We start from the raw sequence: 19,692 nt of genomic DNA on the forward strand, positions 1-19,692 counted from the left end.
TTAAAATTCCACTCATTTTTTAAATGCAATTTTAAGTTATACATGCGTTGTTTTAATTCTATTGACTTACTTTAAAAAGATGAAATGACCCTAAGATCAATAACATCAAAAGGACATTGGAAAAACATAAATAAAACAGCTCATCTCCAATTTGGCTGCTTTCTCCCTGATGGGGAAAGTAGCGTTTTATGTTCAACTAAATAGTTTCCACCTACTGTCTTTCAAAAATTATTTTGGTTCCTTCACAAGGAAGACATTCAGGAGGAGCTGGTGTTTCTCCCCCCCCCCCCTCCACCTTTGCTGGGAACCCCAGCAATAGTGAATGTTGTCTCTCTTACAGAATTTATCTCACAGTCTTTAATGCACAGAAGAAATAAAACCGGCAGCAATTTTTTTGAAGGCGTAAAAGAACATTAGAGTTAGAAATTGTCAAAACAGAGATTTAGAATTTTGACTTTTTTTTTCAAAAAAAGAAAGAAAACCAATAGCAAATTGCTATGCTTTTCCCTCTTGGCCCAGTCTCCTGAGCTGAGGTTTCAAAGAATGTATGAGAGACAAACAACAACAAAAACAAGTAAAAAAAGTTCTGAATATGTGTCATGAAAAGGAGTGGGAAGACAAACAACCCCCATCCTCGTGTCCCCCCCCCCCCCGATTTCTGAAAGAATTCAGCAAGAATCAGTTCTGTATGTTTTGTATATGCTTTTCCTTTCTTCAGCCGTTTCTCTGTGAAGTGTACTCAGAAGCGAAGTTAGTGTTTGATTGCTGATAGCCTCACGCACTGCACGTAGCACTGTCATTAAGCCATCATATGGCTGGCCAGGAGCCAGATCACACAGCAGCTCTGAGGAAGTCTTCCTAAACTGAAAGAGTTGATATATGTGTGTGTACATCAATGCAAGAAGAATGTTTATTTCTCCTAATTGGAAGCTAACGTGGGTTGTCCTGACTTTTTTAAAAAAAGAAACCTAGCCTTTTGCATTTGAAGTAGCGCTGGCATGGCTGCTCTCAGCAGGCAGTGCTTTGGTCTAGATGGTTCTTGAAATTACATGCGCTTCTGTAGACATAAAAGAGAACATCCGCTGGCAGCAATTTTAACTTTATAAAAGAAAAGAAAAAAGTGTAAGAGCCAGGACTGCAGGAAAGCTAAAATGAAAGCATATGAACAATACGATGCTTACAGATAAATATTCATCACGGTATATACTGAAGTATGTGGAGCTAAAGAGCAAGGCAACACCCTCCTTATAAAAGAAAGATTAATTGTTTTGATAATGGGAAGAGACGAGGGTGTTCATTGCAAGCAGAATTATGATTCTCTATCTAGTGAATTCCCTTCAGCCTCGGTGTTGTTGTCATAGCCTTTAGCGTTTTGCTTTGTCCTAAAAATGCAATGTGACAAAATGCAGCCTGTTTTGACAGAATGTTTTACAATGGGGATTGCAGGCTTTTATTTATGTATTTCATTAATTTATACCTTCAAAATTAACCCTCAGTCTTGCCGTATAATTCTGCCAAACTGAGAGGATAGAGTGGTTGATAGGCAAATTTTACATGTGACTTCCTCCCGCCTGTTTCATAATGTAAATTTTAATTTGATTTTGATCTGGCCCTTGTGATCAAGGGTACCTTTGCTTCCAAACTAGGGTGACCAATGTCCTCCCCATTCATTACCCCCACCCTAAGTCATAAGTTCATCTGGTACACATTGTGGGGTATGAGAAAATTCCTGTAGAGATTTATATACCGTGATCAGCGTTAATAATTCACCACTTGTAAATGTGTCTTTCTCAAGACCTTTTGTATTTCCTGGAGGCCACCTGGAACAACCATTAAAATAGCTGATCCCATGACTGGTGAACCAAATAAAACATTGTGCCAGTTCATTCTGAACCAGATTGCTCGTCTTACCTAGTATGTATGACAAGAATCAGAATGAAAAATACAGAGTGGTGATATCTTTATTTAGACCAATTTAAATTTTAGAATAGTTGCATGCTTTAGAGTTTATTAAAATTCCTGTTTGAGCAATATGGTTGAAGACAGAAAAAGCGTGAATAGCTATAACCATTTGTGTTAGAGCTGTTGTAGGTAATGGTAAGTAATATAGATTTACAAGTAGACTGTTTTTCTTAGAGGTGCTAAGCCTTTTATTTCAAAGGCTCCTGTTTTTTAAAATATAAATTCCATCAGTTGAAATCCACTGTCGAAATTCATTCTAATGAATTTTCCACACTGCATCCTTCAACTGCTGGACTCCTACAAGTAAATCAACTGGAAATGAAGCTGGTTTTCAAAGATCCTTTCTGTATTTCAGTAGCTTCCTACACTTTGGCCAGGTGATGACCCATAGTTTTCTTTGAACTAAGTTCAACATAGTTCCTGACATTCTTCTTTACCCTTCCTGAATCAGAAAAAAAATGCAGCAGAGTTTTCTTCTTTATTTTATGATAAAAGAGGAAAATGCCAGAACTCCCATCAATTTCATTGGTTAAAAGCCAAGTAATGTGACAGTGTATGCCTATAATGAAATGAAGTACAATGGTAAACCAAACCCCACTGCTTGAACTAACACAAGACTGAAAACATTTTTTTTGATAGGTAGCAGAAAAAGACAGACAGAAGTTGCCTTTCTTTGATGTATATGAACCAGTTGCCAAGCATCTGAATTTTGGTCATGTGACCATGGGGATGTCGCAGTAGTTGTTAGTGTGAAAAAACAGTCACAAGTCAATTTTTTTCAGTGCCGTTCTAATTTTGAATGGTCACTAAATGAACTATTGTAAGTTGAGGACTACCTGTAATAAGGATCCACTTTGAGTGTGATAGCCAGATTGATGGGAAATGAAACAGAAATTGACTAATCGGTCTGTTCATTCATAACACTGGTGGTTACTTAAAAAAAATATTAGTTATTAAATTACATAAACAATTATAAAAAAAACAAGGGATTGAAAAGACAAAACACAGATGAATAAACAAGGGATTTTTAAAATGTCACAGAGGTTGTCATTTTCCTGTAGAGGTAGGTGGTCTTTGTCCTACGACCACAAATGGGACCAGAATTTCTGTTGCTAAGCAAGGTGGTTGTTAAATGAGTCACACCCAATTTTATGACCTTTTCTTGCTACAGTTGTTGAGCAAATCACTGTAGTCATTATGAATCGTGCAGTCATTAAATGAATCTGGCTTTCCTTGTGCACTTTGCTTGTTGAAAGCTAGCTAGGTAGGTTTGTGGGATGCCACAATCATTTTAAATGCATGCCTGTTGCTAAGCATCTCAATTTTGATCACATGGCCATGGGGAAGCTGCCACAGTCATAAGTGTGAGTACTGGCTGTAAGTCACTTTTTTCAGTGCTGTTGTAACTTTGAATGGTAACTAAATTAATGGTTATAAGTTGAGGACTCTCCGTATGTCATTTGTTACTTCTGGATAACCGAATATATCATATTGTTTGAAAAAGCTAAAAATCACTATTAAATTGTAAGTCAAGAAAGAATATCAAGAACCAGGGTCAACATAGTATAAATAGCTGCTACTAATTTAAAATATTAGACAGGTGGCTGTCAAGAAGTCTTTTAAGTCATCTGGCTTACACATAGGTGAGAATAAGAAGCTTAACAGAAACTGTTAGCCAGTATTATGAGCACTTCTGGGACATTACACTACAATTGGCTGACATTATTACATGGAAAAATTACATTTGTCAGACGCATTGAAATGGAATTATTCTTTTGCGTACCTCTAGCCATCCTCAGAGGAGGCAAGATTCACAAGTGAACTCAAAATTGTCCTGCTGCTTTAAAGGTGGGAGTTTTCAATAGGGTATTGCTATCTGCAGCATTGAAATACTGCACTTGTAAAATACCTTAATTCTGTTGATCTGAATCCAGAATGAGATGGATTGATAACTTCCAATTGATCTGGAAATAATCAGTTTCTTTTGTGCAAGCTGGAAAGTGAAAAAAATTGTTTCTCAAGCCCAGAATCAGGAAATAAATATTTCCTACTTCGCCATCCACTCTAGGCTCATAAAAAAGGCATGTTTGAGAAAAAGTGCTATGAAAAGAAATCCCTCACTAAGCCACTTAAAATCATAGGTAGCATGCGCTTGGCGTGAAGAATTCTACTACTTGTTTTGGAGTCTGCCTTGACTTTGTGTTCGGCTGTTAAGATCCCAGGATTTCATTTCCAAGCCTGTTTCAAGCAGACTTCCAACATGCTTATAGTTTACAGAGGTCTATTGTAACAAAACACAGTTCATGTCCACTCCCCCCATTTTTTTTAAAATAACACTGTTTAAAATAAGTTATTTCCTTTTTCTTATATGCTTATTTCTAATATGTTTGTATCATCTATCACCATTGAAAGTGGACTCCAAGATGTGTTTCAGTAATAGGGTTAAGCAATTTTTAAAAAGCAGCATGAAGCATAGAAACAAAGTCTTCAAATAAACTGGGTGTTTATGTATCAATATCACAGCTATGAAAATGCAAGGTGTATAGTTATTTGTGGCATTGGTAGAGGAAGATGTGATCTGCCACATTCAATTATTTTAAGCTACCTTCTACAATTATTGAGATGACCCTTGGCTCCTCCTTCTGGTCTTTTTCCTTTTCTGCTTTTAGATTTATGCAAAAGAAGCCATAAGAACCAACATTCCTTTCTAAGTCTGAAATTTAGTCCCAGACATTATGAAGTGGGAAAATTTGAAGCATCTGAAAGCCTGAAGAGCTACTTAAGGACTTTACTCATGCTCTGTTTCCTCATCTTTGAGAAAAACTTCCCATCCGAACAGAAAAATGTTCTGTACATGAAGTGTATACTTTCACCAAGTATAGTTCAGTGTAAAAATGAGACCAAAAAGGAATATTATTAATTTCCTTAAACTGGCCAACAGTTTGGATGGAGGTTTAAAGAAGAGAATTTTTCTGGATCTCCTAGGACTTATAGAAAGAAGACTATCAAAGTTACAGCTGGAATAAATCCAGCACAGATGAGGCTGGCCTCCATGTAGAAAACTGGCTGTTGATGGCGACAGGGCCCGAGATACATACTTGACAAAGTCAAGCGTAGCATCAGCAGAGAACTGGGTCGCGGACATGATCTTAGTGATATCCTGCAGAAGGCGTTCATCAGACGCCGGGATACGGTCCAGTAATTGGTGCAACCATAGGACCGTGGCATGATTGAAATAGGAAGCCGCTGCTGCCCACATAATGGCCCACGCAGAGGCTTGGAAATTCTTATGTAAGGTCAGCTCTGCCCGCCTATCCTCAGGCTTAAGCTTATCAACAGCAGCGCCCGACACTATGGTCGAGGAGGTTGCCAGTGCCGCCCCAGGCTCATCCACAGTGGGGACCTGAAGAGCCTGTGCAAAGGCCTGATCTATATTATAGAAATGACGGTCATTACTCCCTGGATTGGGGAACACTGAAGGCCGCACCCACTGCTTCTTCATTCTAATCATCACTGAAGGAGTTTAGATTTCTTATTCCTGCTTTAATAATTATACTACATCAGCTCCATTCAGCCTTCTAATCTGCAGATGGATTGCATGCATCATTTTCAGAAAGAACAAAAGTCCACATATTCTAGCAGGGCCAATCCCTGCCTTAAAACAGGTAGCTCTTATTTATAGGTTACCTTTCTGATTTAACCTTTGCCCAAGTTGCATATTGCATCCAAATCCTAACCCGCACACATGTTTACAGTTGGTTGTGAGGTTAGAAGAAAAATGACTTGAAGCCTTGTCCTTCAATGAATATTTGGATCAGTAAAAATTTACAGAGCCAAATATTTATTAATTTGGGAAAATGCACAAGGGCATGTGGTAAAATGGTGGATTGGAGTTCTTGTGAGGAAAAAAAGATGTGAAGCAGATGATGAACAATTGGATTTGTAATCTTTCCATTTTTAACTTCTAAGAGCTGGTAATTCTCTTGCTTTCCATGAAAAAGGGCACTCTTATTTTTTTTAAAGAAAAGTTACATTAAGTCTAGGTTTCTGAAATGGATATGACAGATGATTTGTTGAAGTAAGTTTTGGTTTTGGCTTTCTTTGCAATGTAAAATGGTCTTTGGTGGTAACTAACGAAATATTTTTTAAAATGCCTAACTAGTACTCTTGGGATTTTCTTTGGAAGGGGGAAGAAAGAATGAGATCTTCCTTAGTTTGTTGCCCTACAGAGATGTTGCAGTTCAGTTTTAGTATGTCCAAGCCATTGTGAGTGATGATTGCTTTGCTGTCCCACCAAATATAAATTTTTTCACAGCCTTGTCATCAGACTGTGGTTTTATGCTGTAATGCCATTTGTCTCTAAAAGAAAAATGAGTTGAGGAATATGCTGCTGTGACTACTAAAATCTGCCTCCTCAGGCCATAGAGCTTTGGGTTCCATTAAATGGTAATGGTTGTGATTACTATAATCAAGAATGGCAGCCTTAGGCCTCTGACATGGTTCTAGTTGTGTTAAAAAAAAGCAGAATAAATGAGTATGTACTGTGAAGAGCCCATTTCCTCCATAACCAGTACTAAATATGCTTTCGCTCAAATCTGTAGCAGTCCCTTATGATTCTTAAGGAGGGTAGCTTCATCTTTGTCTTCTGATTAATTCCACGAAATGAGGATGGTTATATGAGCAGGCATGAAAATATTAAATTACTTCTGAAACATGGTTGGCTAATTCTGGGGGTCAAACCTTGACAGGGGGTGTCCTTACAGTCCCATGTAGACGAGAAATGAAACATCTGTGCACAATATCTAAGTTTTACTTTCATCAAGGCATTAGATACAAACATCCTGAGGCGTGGAAAATGGATTTTATTATTTTTATTTAATGGAAATATAGCAGAGCTGCCAGTTCATCCCGGATCTGATAAACTGGTAGTAGCCGCAGCGGGAGGCTCCACCCATCCAGCCATATGCTTCTGTGCAAGCGCATAAGGGAGTGCACCTGAATGGGTAGTAAAAAAATTGGCAACCCACCACTGGAATATAGAGGAGAAAGCCTGAATTACGGTACCTGAAAAAAGTGGTATTCACACTTTTCTACAAACTTAAGGATACTTCTTTAAAGCACGTGTTCTCCTGTACAGGTTCAGTGAAATGAAAGCTTTACTGCTTGCTGTTTACAATTCATTTTACCTAAACTTAATCAGCAAAGTTTCCTAGTACTGGCTTTCCTGTTCAACTAATTTCCAAAAGTGTAGGAACTGATTAGGGTTACAATTACAGGATTTGGTTTAATACCAAGACATTTCAAAGGTACCCAGTTGAGGCAGGGCATTTTAGTGAGATACAATCTTTTCTGCAAAATAATTGAAATCTGAAATAAATGTAAAAATGTCCAGGAAAGATAACGAGTGTAGCAAAGGCTATTCCATTCAGATTCAAAACCACATTTCTAAAGATGCTCATGTTTTGTGGTAGAGGGAAGATATACTACATATATTTCTCAGTTATGTCCAGCAGGAATGGAATGAACCTTAAGTTCATGTTCCAATATTTGCCCTTATGTTATGCTCACTCATATCTTAATTGTTTCATTTCAGACTTGTGGTGGACAACTATTCTTAAATAGTTGCTAAGCTGCAAGATGAGCAGCCATTTACATTGATCAAATAAGTTAGTAAAATAAAGCAAAAATAAAGCTGCATTTTAAAAATTATTCAGAGCCTCTACAATTTCTTTACTGACTGTTAATATCGGCTTCTAACTTGCAGCCTGCATTTGCTAAGGAATCAGGTCAAAGAAGATTTAATATCATCTTCACTAGGAGCATTTCTCCATAATACAATAGCAGAGTTGGAAGGGACCTTGGAGGTCTTCTAGTCCAACCCCCTGCCTAGGCAGGAAGCCCTATACCATTTCAGACAAATGGCTATCCAACATCTTCTTAAAGACTTCCAGTGTTGGGGCATTCACAACTTCTGGAGGCAAGCTGTTCCACTGATTAATTGTTCTAACTGTCAGGAAGTTTCTCCTGAGTTCTAAGTTGCTTCTCTCCTTGATTAGTTTCCACCCATTGCTTCTTGTTCTACCCTCAGGTGCCTTGGAGAATAGTTTGACTCCCTCTTCTTTGTGGCAACCCCTGAGATATTGGAACACTGCTATCATGTCTCCCCTAGGAGAAAAAAAAAAGCACTGTTAAAAGCACTGTTCTGTAGGAGCAGAATTACTTTGAAGAATATAATGTCTGACTAAACGTAACAGCACCTACAACTGTTCAGTTCTAAAGCAGACAGTTTAAAATTGTATTTTGATTTGCATCCGAAAAGCTAACAGAGAAAATTTAAAAACTGCCAAACTAGTAGGAAAAAATACTAAGCATCTTTCTTTCTCTTCTTATATCACCTTCCAGGCTATGGTAGCTTGCTATCCTGGGAATGGAACTGGCTACGTGCGTCATGTGGACAATCCCAATGGAGATGGGCGATGTATCACCTGCATTTATTACCTGAACAAGAACTGGGATTCAAAGGTATGTAACTCCTCACATGTTGTTGAGATGCAGACTCAAAAGGAACCAACTCCAGAAACAGTGCTTCTCCACATAGCTGTTTTCTTGCTCTTCCATTTTTTATGAACTACTGTGAAATTTCTGAATACAATACCGCCATTGCTTCTGGGTAGCTGAGATATGAAGATAAATCCATTTCATGGTTGCATTATTTTTTAATTTCAATTGGATAGACAGCTTATTGAAGATGGGAGTAGCTTAGAATTTTTGAGCCATTGACGTGACTGTCACTATTTAAAGATACAGGTAACAAAGGATTTAGTTTGATGAAAACAAATGGGTGCCTGTAAAGGAATGAATGGATTCTGACAACTGAGGTAGTTTAACTGAAGATTGGCAGGTTCAGCTATGGTCGTCGTTTGTTTTTGTCCCATATAAAGCTGCCTTTGAAAAAGAATATTTGTTTGATTTTGCCCTATGTACAGTATAAGATCATGAAAACTTCTCTCTCTCTTTGCCGTGCCTTGGCCTTATAAAAAGCCTTGTGTTTGCTAACACATGTGTGGGGGAGCCTAGAGGCTGTTTGCTGTGATATATTTAAAGAAAAGCAAGTTGACATTCTGCCTTTAGGTTTGCTAACTGTCAAAAGCATCGCTTTTCAGCTAGTCAAAGCCCTGAATCTAGAAGATTGCCCACTTCAAACCATGTCCAATTCTTGTGGATGCCTAGGAATACTTGAGCATTATTTTTCAATAGGACACTGAGATCCATAGACTTTTCTCAGAGTGGAAAATAAAAACAATCTTTCCTTTTTCCTCTAAAAATACCCCAAAATGAATGGATAACATAGAAACAATTCTTATCATCTGGAGGCAGCATCCAAATAGTAAAGAAAATTATTTATGTTTTAAAACTCTGTACACTAATGTCAATGCAATAACTATGCTGGAATAACTCTTTTAACTGCAGCCCTCTGATGAACATGTATTTGGTGGTAAACCAATGTTTACTTATCATAAAAGACCACGGATGCAATCTGGATAAGAAAGATGTAAAATTGATTATAATAACAATCTAGCTGCAAACCTCACTGTCAACATGGCATGACAGTAGTGTTCTATTAGTTCTGGGCTTCTGGGTGAAGACTATGGCACACTAGGACATCTCCAAGGGAGTGAAGACACTGTTATAGTGCTGCCTGTGGCCAGTTAACTAGATAAGGAGTGACCTAGAGATTGCCCACATGCACTCCTCTGGAGAAGTCCATAGGATTTTAAGATTCTTGTGGTCAACTCATGAGTTGAGCAGCTGGGAAATACAATACAATAAAATAGCAGAGTTGGAAGGGACGTTGGAGGTCTTCTAGTCCACCCCCTGCCTAGGCAGGTAAGGTCCCTATACCGTTTCAGACAAATCACTATCCAACATCTTCTTAAAGACTTCCAGTGTTGGGGCATTCACAACTTCTGGAGGCAAATGAGAGAGAGTAATCTAGCTCATAGCCACAGTGGAGCCTTTAAGGATCCTGGGTTTGACCGAAACCCCACTTTCTTAAATACATTTGGATAAAATGATGTGAAAGTTAAAGAAACATTTTTGGAACAGCAGGAGAGAAAAAGAAACACTCAGTGAGGTATCCTTCATTCTGGATTAAGAAAAAGAAGGGAGCAAAATAATAGTCTAGGAGCTTCATCATAGCAGCAAACATAATATCGGCATCTCAAAACTTTAAAAGATTTTGAACTGAGAAAGTTTTAAATAGAAAAGGGGGACAGTTAAATTTGAAATTTTGATATTATGGCGAAAGTGCTTTTGGCATAATCTGAAATAAACATGGTAACGATACCAGGTTTAAGATTCCCCTCAACCTCTGAAACTATGACTTGGAATGTGACATTCTCTCTCAATCAACATTACAGAGAAGATAATAATAATGATTACTTGTTGATTGTGCAGCATCCTTGGATACTGCTTTCCACCAACACTAAAAGGTATCAAGAATTTTACAGCTTTTTATTTAAAAAAAAGATAAATGGCTAAGTAAAGTGTTTGCTGAAGAATTGTCAAGGGATTCTGCACATTTTTAATTGCTGTAACAAATTAAATGTTTACATTTAAATAAATTGGAACACACAGTTTTATATGAAGTCAGATTCTGAAAAGACAGAACAAAATACTAATTCCCAGATCCCTCTTTGGTGTTATTACCATGCAATTAAGAAATCAGATAAGGGTTTGAAGTCCATCCCAGCAGAAAGTACAACTTTCTTTTTCTAGTTCTTTAAATATTTTGCATATACTGTGTGTGTGTGTGTGTGTACATACATACATACATACATACATACATACATACATACATATGATAAAGGAGGAGAGCCTGTGGCTTAGTGGCTAACACATCTGCCTAATATGTAATACAGCCCAGGTTCAAATCCCAGTAAGGGTATGGCTAACTGATGAGAGCTAAATAGCTTGAAATAGATCTATACTAGTCTCCTTTTATTTATTTATCAGCACAAATACAACGCGCGCGCGCACACACACACACACACAAAAAAAACCCACTTAAGTTTGAGGATGGAAGTGATCAAATTTTCCATCTGGATGTAATAGCGAGAAGTATATCAAAATAAAAAAAAAAGAGTGCAACAGGTCTGTTGTGGAAAACCAGACAAAATCAGGGCCAGAAAGCCTTGAGAAAAGGAGCATTATTTTCCCCACCCACCTCATTAATACTTGATTCATTTTCAGATTTGTTCAATAAACACAAAGAACAAATTAATTTGGCTAAGTAAAAAAAGCAGTTTTAAAGAATTGTATTATCTCTATATTACTTTTTACTTGCTTTATGTTTAACAGCGATCGTGCCCTGAGACATGATTTCCCGTTTTTAAAAAAGTGCATTCATTTACTTATATTTATTGAGATTCCAATAAATATAAGTACCAGGGGAAAGAAGTGATCAGCACTTCAAGCTAACCCATTCATTACCCATTAATATTCCCATTAATATTTCACAAATGATGCAACTGCCCCCTTTCCGGAAGGATGAGTTTAGGAAGCTGTGCTTCTCAGCTGGCAGAGGTACACCTAAATTGTTGCTAGATGTCTCCAGGCACATCAGTCAAAATGTCCACCGTTATAGTAGAGCAAAGAGAATGTGGCAGGAGTTTAAACTATATTATATCCAAAAAGCCTTCAGGAACTGCAACACAAATGGTACATACTTAGGTCAGCCCTGGGATTATGGGTTAATTATGTTCTTCCGTTGAACAAAGATGAGAGGAAGGGGCCTATATGGTTGTGGCAAATTTTTAATCATGAACCATGGTGGCACAGTGGTTGCAGACTAGCTCAGTGCTCATACCAGAAGTTTGATTCTGAGCATCTCAAGGTTGACTCAGCCTTCCATCCTTCTGAGGTCAGTAAAATGAGGACCCAGATTGTTGGGGGCAATATGCTGAAAACCACTTAGATAAGGTTGCAAAGCACTGTGAAGCGGTACATATAAGTCTTAAGTACTATTGTTATTGCTATCAGCAGATGAGTTCTTCATCTTCCCCATTCATGTCCAGTGGGGTAAATCTCTCCATCTGGCTCATTTTTTTAATTGCACATATATACAAAATAAGCTGTTTTAAGATCTGCTTATCCTGTCTAATCAAAAATGTTTTTCTTTTTTTTTTCTGTTTAAGCTGCATGGGGGGATCCTACGAATATTCCCAGAAGGCAGGTCCTATGTAGCTGATGTTGAGCCCATCTTTGACAGATTACTTTTTTTCTGGTCAGACCGAAGAAACCCACACGAAGTGCAGCCTTCCTATGCAACAAGGTAAAGACCTTAGGTGTGGGTTTTAAAGATAATTATACGGGACAGCAGACTCTGGCTCAGTGAGAGATTGCATATATAGCTAGATGTATAATTCCAGCATTGTCAATAAAATAGCAGATTCAGGAAGGATCTGTGAATCCAGTAGACTTCTGAAATATGAATTCTTAAACTTGCGGGATGAAAGGAACAATATTCTGGTTAAGTCATATAATTTTGGGAATTATATTGGAGAAAATCATCTATCATGTAGAAACACTTTGATATGGAAGTGTGTTCTTTTATTCTTGCATTATACTAATCACTTCATTTAAAAGGAATTCATCACATTTTTCATTTTTAACTCTGTATTGAATATCTACTGAATGGTATTTACTATGTATATATACATAGTATGCAGTTAAGACTCAGTCTGATGTAGTGATTAAAACTTCAGCCCAGGAATTGGGAGTCATTCACAATTCTAATCCAGCCTTGGGCACAAAGCCAAATTGTGTGAATTTGAGCCAGGCACTTTCTCTCAGCCCTAGGAAGAAGGCAATGGCAAACCCCTTCCAAAAAAAACCTTGCCAGGAAAGCTGCAGGGACTTGCCCAGGCAATTTCCAAGAATCAGACATGACTGAACAGAAAGAAAGAAGTATGCAGTTATGCAAATTAATGTTAATTTCTTGGCTCAATAGGCGTTTTTGCTCTCTAGTTCTGTGTGCCAGATATTCAGCCTCGTTTAAAGGACCCACCTATACACATGTGCATGCACACACAAACCATTTGAGGGATTATTTCCCCCATCAATTCAGGTAAACTTGGTAAAATTTTTGATAGGTGCATTTTGATCCATATTAGCAAATTGCAAGTAATGCCTTTCTTGGAATTCAGGTATTTTTCTCTTTGTCACAAGCACCCACAACCTCCAGCATTACTGCATCTGTACTGCTGATGTTTTCTCAGTCATTGTTCTTGCCCTGGCTAGAGAATGTATTAAGATCTTTGCCCATCTGCTTCTTTCTGCTGATGTCCCTTTTCATAGTAAATATGTACTGTAAGCAAGACATGGAATTTTAGGAGAACTTACAAATTTCACAACAGTTTTCCTCAAACTAATGTCCTCCAGTTTGATTGGGCTTGCATTACTGGTTGGAACTAACGGAAGTTGCCTTTCCAGCATGGCTGAAGGTGCCAAAATGAAAAGATAATTTAGTAATTATTTGATTGTCTTCATATTTGAAACTATTGCCATGTAAAGTCACCAAACAACATAATAAATTGTATTCTCTGCGAGTTTCCAAAGATATAATGAAGCCTCAATGAAATGGATCATGGATTTTTCTCCCTTTGTAGGTATGCAATGACTGTCTGGTATTTCGATGCAGAGGAAAGAGCAGAAGCCAAAAAGAAATTCAAGAATTTAGTTGGTATGAGAATTTATTTTTAACTCTCATGTATTCCAAGAACACATTCTACTGTGTTCTGATGTCACAGAATTAATTACATAGAAAACACCTTGCCCAGTCCAGAAATACAAGCTACACATTGAAACAAGTTTATGTAGGCTGTTCTATGCCTGTGTCATGCCTAAATGACTGGGACTCAAATATTTATTTATTTTATTTAAGAAAATGTATGTAGCTACCCAGCTCAGTGATTCCTGGTGGCTTACAAAGATTTAAAAAAAAAACAGTATAAAAATAATAAATAGTAATAACCCCCAGTCTCCTGGTGACAACAATCAATTCAATATCTCAGAGAATGGCTTTCATACCATTCTTCCTTTAGTAAGAACTTCACAGGAAATTCTTCTCTGCGTATCTTTGTTCAGAGAAATGCTACATGTGTACAAAAATAAATCCTTTCTGTGATGTCACTGAACTGAAGGGTATCTTCTCAAAGATGATAGGATTGACTCTTTTCAGTCTTAAATTAAAATTCTCTTTGCTCAAGCATTCTGAAGAAAATTTGGAAGTGGAATTAAATGCACATTCTATGCTTTACTTACAGTTAGATTTCTTTTTCCCGATAAGAGGGTTTTTTTGTGTGTGTTAAAGTTTCATGTTTCCACTACATTGTTTTTATAATTTTATGTGTACTATTCTACAACAGAAAATAGAAAAACGATCAAAAAGCATATGAAATGTTCATCCTGATTAACTTTGTGCAGGGGTTGTGCATGAATTTGTTTATTTCATTGTTGCGTGGCTATTTAACCATCTCTTCAATTATTCATTACAGATGCAGGAAAGACAGAAGCAGTTCTCAGTGAAGACTGAATAACAAATGACTTGATACAATTTTTATATAATGATAATTTTCAGACTATTTGCAAGCAATAAGATCCAAAGATTACATGGTCTGTTTTTTTTATGATTATCGGATATTCTTCAATGCACTATTTTTGACATTACCTAATGTTTGCATATTACCATGATGGTACTCATGACAGCTTCCAATCTCTCCTATTTGGCATAAGCATCCCTCTTCTCTTCTTGCCTTTGAATTGAAGAATACCACCAGAATGAAGAATATCACCAAGTCTCATATGATATCGAGGTGAAGATGGCAATACTAGTAATAAAAATACTAAACGTTTGAAACAATTGAGGAACCTGAGTCTATTTGCACTTTAGTTACATTTTCTGGTTCGTTGGAAAGGAACTTTACGAAGGATCTTCACTGGCAGGTTGAAGATGAGCAACACGAGGAAGCCAAGATGCAAACCAGAACTGCACACTTGTCAGGAGCCAAATTCATTGTGTCAGTGCAGAGCATTTGATGGTGTGCCTCATCATTTTGCTTACAGACTATTATTGGCTTCTTTGGCCTGGCTCATTGCCAAATCGAAGCCTCCCACTTGCCATAAAATTGCCTGGATTTTATCCACATTGTTCAAGCCAAGCAACAGCAGTTCTATCACTTTGCCTTTTTAGAGCTCCCAAACAGAAGTGGTAGCCGTTGTGCACCTACCTGTAGTGTTCTTAGAAAATAGTTCCTGCGTGGGGTAGCTCTGGGAATTATTTTTATCATCACTTAAAACTGTTTTGCAAAATAGCTAGCCAGCCTCACCAGCTCCTGCCCATTACAAACTTTGGGAAATGTTGATGGCAAGCTAAGAGCAAGTATGCCAAGAAATCATCTAATCAAATTTCATTTTCATTTTAATATTTTTCAACTGATCTTCCACTAGTCACATATTGCCTGTGACAAAAACTGAACTCCAGCGATTGAGTGTATTGTTAAGATGGGCTTGATGACTAACTAGCTGTTGAAAGAGACATAGAAAGCCATGTCTAGCTGGCTCTTAACTGTTATACGGGAAGCATTTGCAGTGGCCACTGAAAATGACATGTAAATTTGGTTGTGGTGAAAATTTCGCATCTGTTATATAAATGGGGGCTAAGATTGTACAATTGAATTTTAGACCTAATCACTGTTGTTTTTGAACTCGCAAGAAAGTGTGCTTTGAACTGTAGACTTACAACTCAGTCTTAAGATTTGAAATGCCAGCAAAATAAATAATGTGTTAGATGGGATATTCCAGTTGCTATACATATGCAGTGTCATATAGCGTGAATCTTGGATGCACTATGAAAATATTTAAGATAAGATTCATAGATCTGTATGATCAGCACGAGGTCAGGACATAGGTTGCTATCATGATGTACTGTATTGAGATTACAAATACAGATGCAAAATGTGGTCCCAAATGTCACTTTGCTAGAGATAAATTCCTGCATTGAAGCCATGGGTTTTATAGAGAGAGATTATGAAGCACATACTTTCTTCGAATGTCACTTTTTCAAAGAAAAGTACCTCTAATGAATAAACTTTAGCAGCAAATGCACTTAGACAAAAACAAACAAAATGTTTTCATCAAAATATGCAATGAATGAATGCAATTAAGTCCTTTGAAGATAATTGCTCATTTCTCTGTAGTCTCTAGTAATGTTTTGAATATTTTGATGGAGACTGCATTTGTTCTTCCACGTGTCCATACTTTCCTCCGGATTCCACTTTGATACTTCCTTTTCATTCCAATTAAAACTTTTTGGTTCGGTTTTGGCTATTATGGCTTTAAAAAGGATGTCTGATACAATATTTCCTTGTATTTTCTGGAGACATGGAAGTCACTTCCCCAAAACATGAGCCACAGAATAAGGCTAGTATATTTAGAAATAGTGTAGACTAAGCCCAAATCCAACTGAAAGTATTTTTTCAACAACACAGTATGTATAAAGCAATACAATATCTCACAAAATAGCAATTGTTACTTCAGGAAACAAGGCTCACCTGCCTGCATTTGATGTCTGAATTTTAAGGCACTCTATGATGATTCCTTTTCTTCTTAAATATTCCCTTGAATGTTCCTCTTTGATCACATAGTTTTATACATGGAGACTTTATGATGTGTTTTTCTTGTATAAAATATTTCAGGAAAAAACGGTCAGCTTAAATTTGACTTGTGCAAAATAGACTTAAAAACTAATTGCTTTCATTTGTGCTAGTGAATGATTTCCCCCCTCCCCTTTCTTGTGTAAAGAGCTCATCATTGGAAGGAAAATTGTGGCTATATACATTTGGAATCAGGAGAATTTTATAGGCATCCAGGTGAGATTTTACAAATCAAAAGACGATAGTATTTATTTTAAAAAACACAGAAAGCGTCTGGTAGCATCTTAAAAATTGATAGGGATTATAGCTTGACTCTCCTAGACGACAGTTGACTATAATATATTTTTGTTCCTTTTTGGCTGCCACAGACTACGATACCCAACCTTCTAGAAAGCACCTGAAAGAGTAGCAGCCCAAGCATGCTTATTTCTATTCTATGTCACAGCATTCAAGTCTCAGGTCTCAAGTCTCAAGAACAGAAAAAGATGTCTGCTCCGCGGCTATTCAGTACATCTTATTGGGAAGGGAACAATTGGAAGGCAATCTGAGCAAATTCCTCGTCAGGAAATGGGTGACGCCTGTCTTGCCAGCTGCCAAGTCTATTCAACCATAACCTTAAAGGAATCCATTATCATCTCAATGATGCATCCTTGAAGAGATATAGTAAAATATATAGGAATTACTAGGAATTTAGTACTTTGTTACTAGAAATAAGTAGGAATGCAGACTACTATGTCTGAAAAACGAAGATCTGTTTGCCTAGGTCAGGAAACTTGCATAGCATCCTTCAGTCTCATTTGGAAAAAAAAACTCTTTGATCCACAGTAGCTACTTCAAAGGAAAAAAAAAACCATACACCTCATAACCCCACATTCTCTTTCAAGAAGTAGGTGTTTGCATGTGACAAAATAAACCCATTTATGATTTCCCCACAAGATTATTGCAATCAGGCCTATTTTCTCATTCACCTAATTTTTTTAAAAAAATATTTTTAGTATTGTTCTCAATTTGCTGTAGACACATATAATGGAGGATTCCTTCATAGTGACTGCTTATCTCTTGAAAGAGAAGAAATTGGGTGACAGTTTCTGTGTAACATCCTTCGTAAAAGGTATCAGGTTTTTTTTATAGTTGGGGGGAAAAGTCTATCAATGATAGCTGAACCCTTCAACTGCCTAAGCAGTTTAGAACTTGAAAAGCTAGCGTGATCATCAATTGGCTGTGATTATAGTTTGGTAGTGAAATGTTATTATCTATTTTATTACAATGTTTCATTGTTTTATTTATGCAGAATGATTAACTTCCAGATTATTGCAAAAACATTTCTTTTAATGGTTCTGAGTGCATTTTCAATAAGTAGACTGTTAAAAATTGTCATAGCACAGCTCCAATGAAGTTATGGATCAACAGGAAAAAATGTTGATATGGCTATTTATAGTTTAAGGGCCAAGGGTACTTTTATTGCCTTTTTCTTGTCATGACTCAAGACACCTCTTGGCCATTGGGCTTGAAAAGTGTGCTTGGGCAAAAGTGAAGAGTGATATCATTTCATTGCATTTATAAATAAATAAACTATGATGACTATACAGTTTGGAATCTCATCTAGGGCTACTGTTCAATTCTACATTTCATGGAGTAGCAAGATAATTCTTTTTGTGACAACAAAAAGTTGTCACATTGCACCCATTTATTAAGTTGTCAGGATTACAGCTTTCTAGGATTAGTTTAATAGTCAATTTAAGTGCAATCCAACAATTATCACACCAGACTGAGTCCTGTACAAAGTCATTTTAAATAAACTATTTACTATAGAAAAAAGTTGGGGGAAACAGTCCAAAAAGGTCAATTTCACCTTCTTAATATGAAGAGTCCATTTGTATTTTTAAACCTAACACGCATTTTGGAAATAACACAATGGAAAATATTTTATCTCTTCTGTGTTGCCTGTATTTTCAATAAGGTTAGAACTTGTGTAAAAACAAAATTCAGAAATGTCATTTTTGAAAAAATAATAATAATACTGTGTTCTATTCCTGCATGATTGCTTTTTGGTGTAACTGTTTCTACTACTGCTTGCTTTGGAAAGTGCATTAATTTGCCACCCATTTTTAATCTTATTTTGTGACTGGCTCCCTAACCGTCTTTCAGGAGGGCAAACCTTTTGCCAGGCTACATGCTGGTCATTGTTGCTGGCAGGTGGGCTGGATACTGATCTATATTGTGGAATGTTGCCATCCTATCCACATTTGTTTTTGTGTTATTTAAAAAAATGTAGAATGAAATAAAATCTTGCAGGACTCAATAAACTAAGTTGTGGATTTTATTGTGGTCTAATTTTCTTCTGTATGGAACATTACAGTGTCAAGACTTCTAAGATTTCAGGAAAGGTGGCTTTGAACTACTGTGATAGGCAATTTATTATTTATTTCTAAATAGCAATAGCACTTATATAGATTTATATACCACTTCACAGTGCTTTACAGCCCTTTCTAAGTGGTTTAAAGAGTCAGAATATTGCACCCAACAATTTGGGTCCTCCTTTTACCCACCTCAGAAGAATGGAAGGCTGAGTCAACCTTGAGCCTGGTGAGATTTGAACTGCCAAATTGCAGGTAGCTGGCAGTCAGCAGAAGTAGCCTGCAGTATTGCACTCTTAACCATTGTGACACCGTAGCTCATTTAAACATCTAGACCAAACTCTCCCTTAAGTGTTCTAGGCAACTTACAAGCGGCAATAAAAATACAATAGACTTATGTTACCGTGTAGCAACCTTTGTAAGTTAAGACAGTTCTGAAAAATAATTTGGGCTACCAAGGCATATGTTTGCAATCTTCACACCATTCCCCCACTCACATAATTGCCATTATGGTCAATACATGTTATTCTGTGACTGGCCCATTTCCCACCATCTTAAAAGACTAGAGAGTTTGGAGAGTAAGGAATTACAGAGACTAAGTAGGCACACAATAGGGAACAATCAATTGTTTGCCAGTGAGCTTGGAACTGCCAGCACCA

The 19,692-nt window shown here is 37.1% G+C and overlaps 1 protein-coding gene and 1 long non-coding RNA gene across 4 annotated transcripts in view; one reads left to right on the plus strand and one right to left on the minus strand.

The window, feature by feature from the left end:
- Positions 1 to 18,999, plus strand: part of EGLN3 (egl-9 family hypoxia inducible factor 3) — a 42,396-nt gene extending 23,397 nt beyond the window's left edge. For both annotated transcript variants that reach the window (XM_081939894.1, XM_081939895.1), the window contains exons 2-5: positions 8,365 to 8,484; positions 12,159 to 12,295; positions 13,632 to 13,705; positions 14,520 to 18,999. In XM_081939894.1, the coding sequence (XP_081796020.1) occupies positions 8,365 to 8,484; positions 12,159 to 12,295; positions 13,632 to 13,705; positions 14,520 to 14,557 (369 nt within the window). In that variant the 3' untranslated portion in view covers positions 14,558 to 18,999. The remainder of the gene's footprint in view (positions 1 to 8,364; positions 8,485 to 12,158; positions 12,296 to 13,631; positions 13,706 to 14,519) is intronic.
- The window catches only part of LOC309385420, a 51,587-nt gene that overhangs the window by 14,360 nt on the left and 17,535 nt on the right, over positions 1 to 19,692 (minus strand). The window lies entirely within an intron of this gene.

This window comes from Natrix helvetica (assembly GCF_964273705.1).
Source record: "Natrix helvetica genome assembly, chromosome: 1".
Classification (NCBI taxonomy): domain Eukaryota; kingdom Metazoa; phylum Chordata; class Lepidosauria; order Squamata; family Natricidae; genus Natrix; species Natrix helvetica.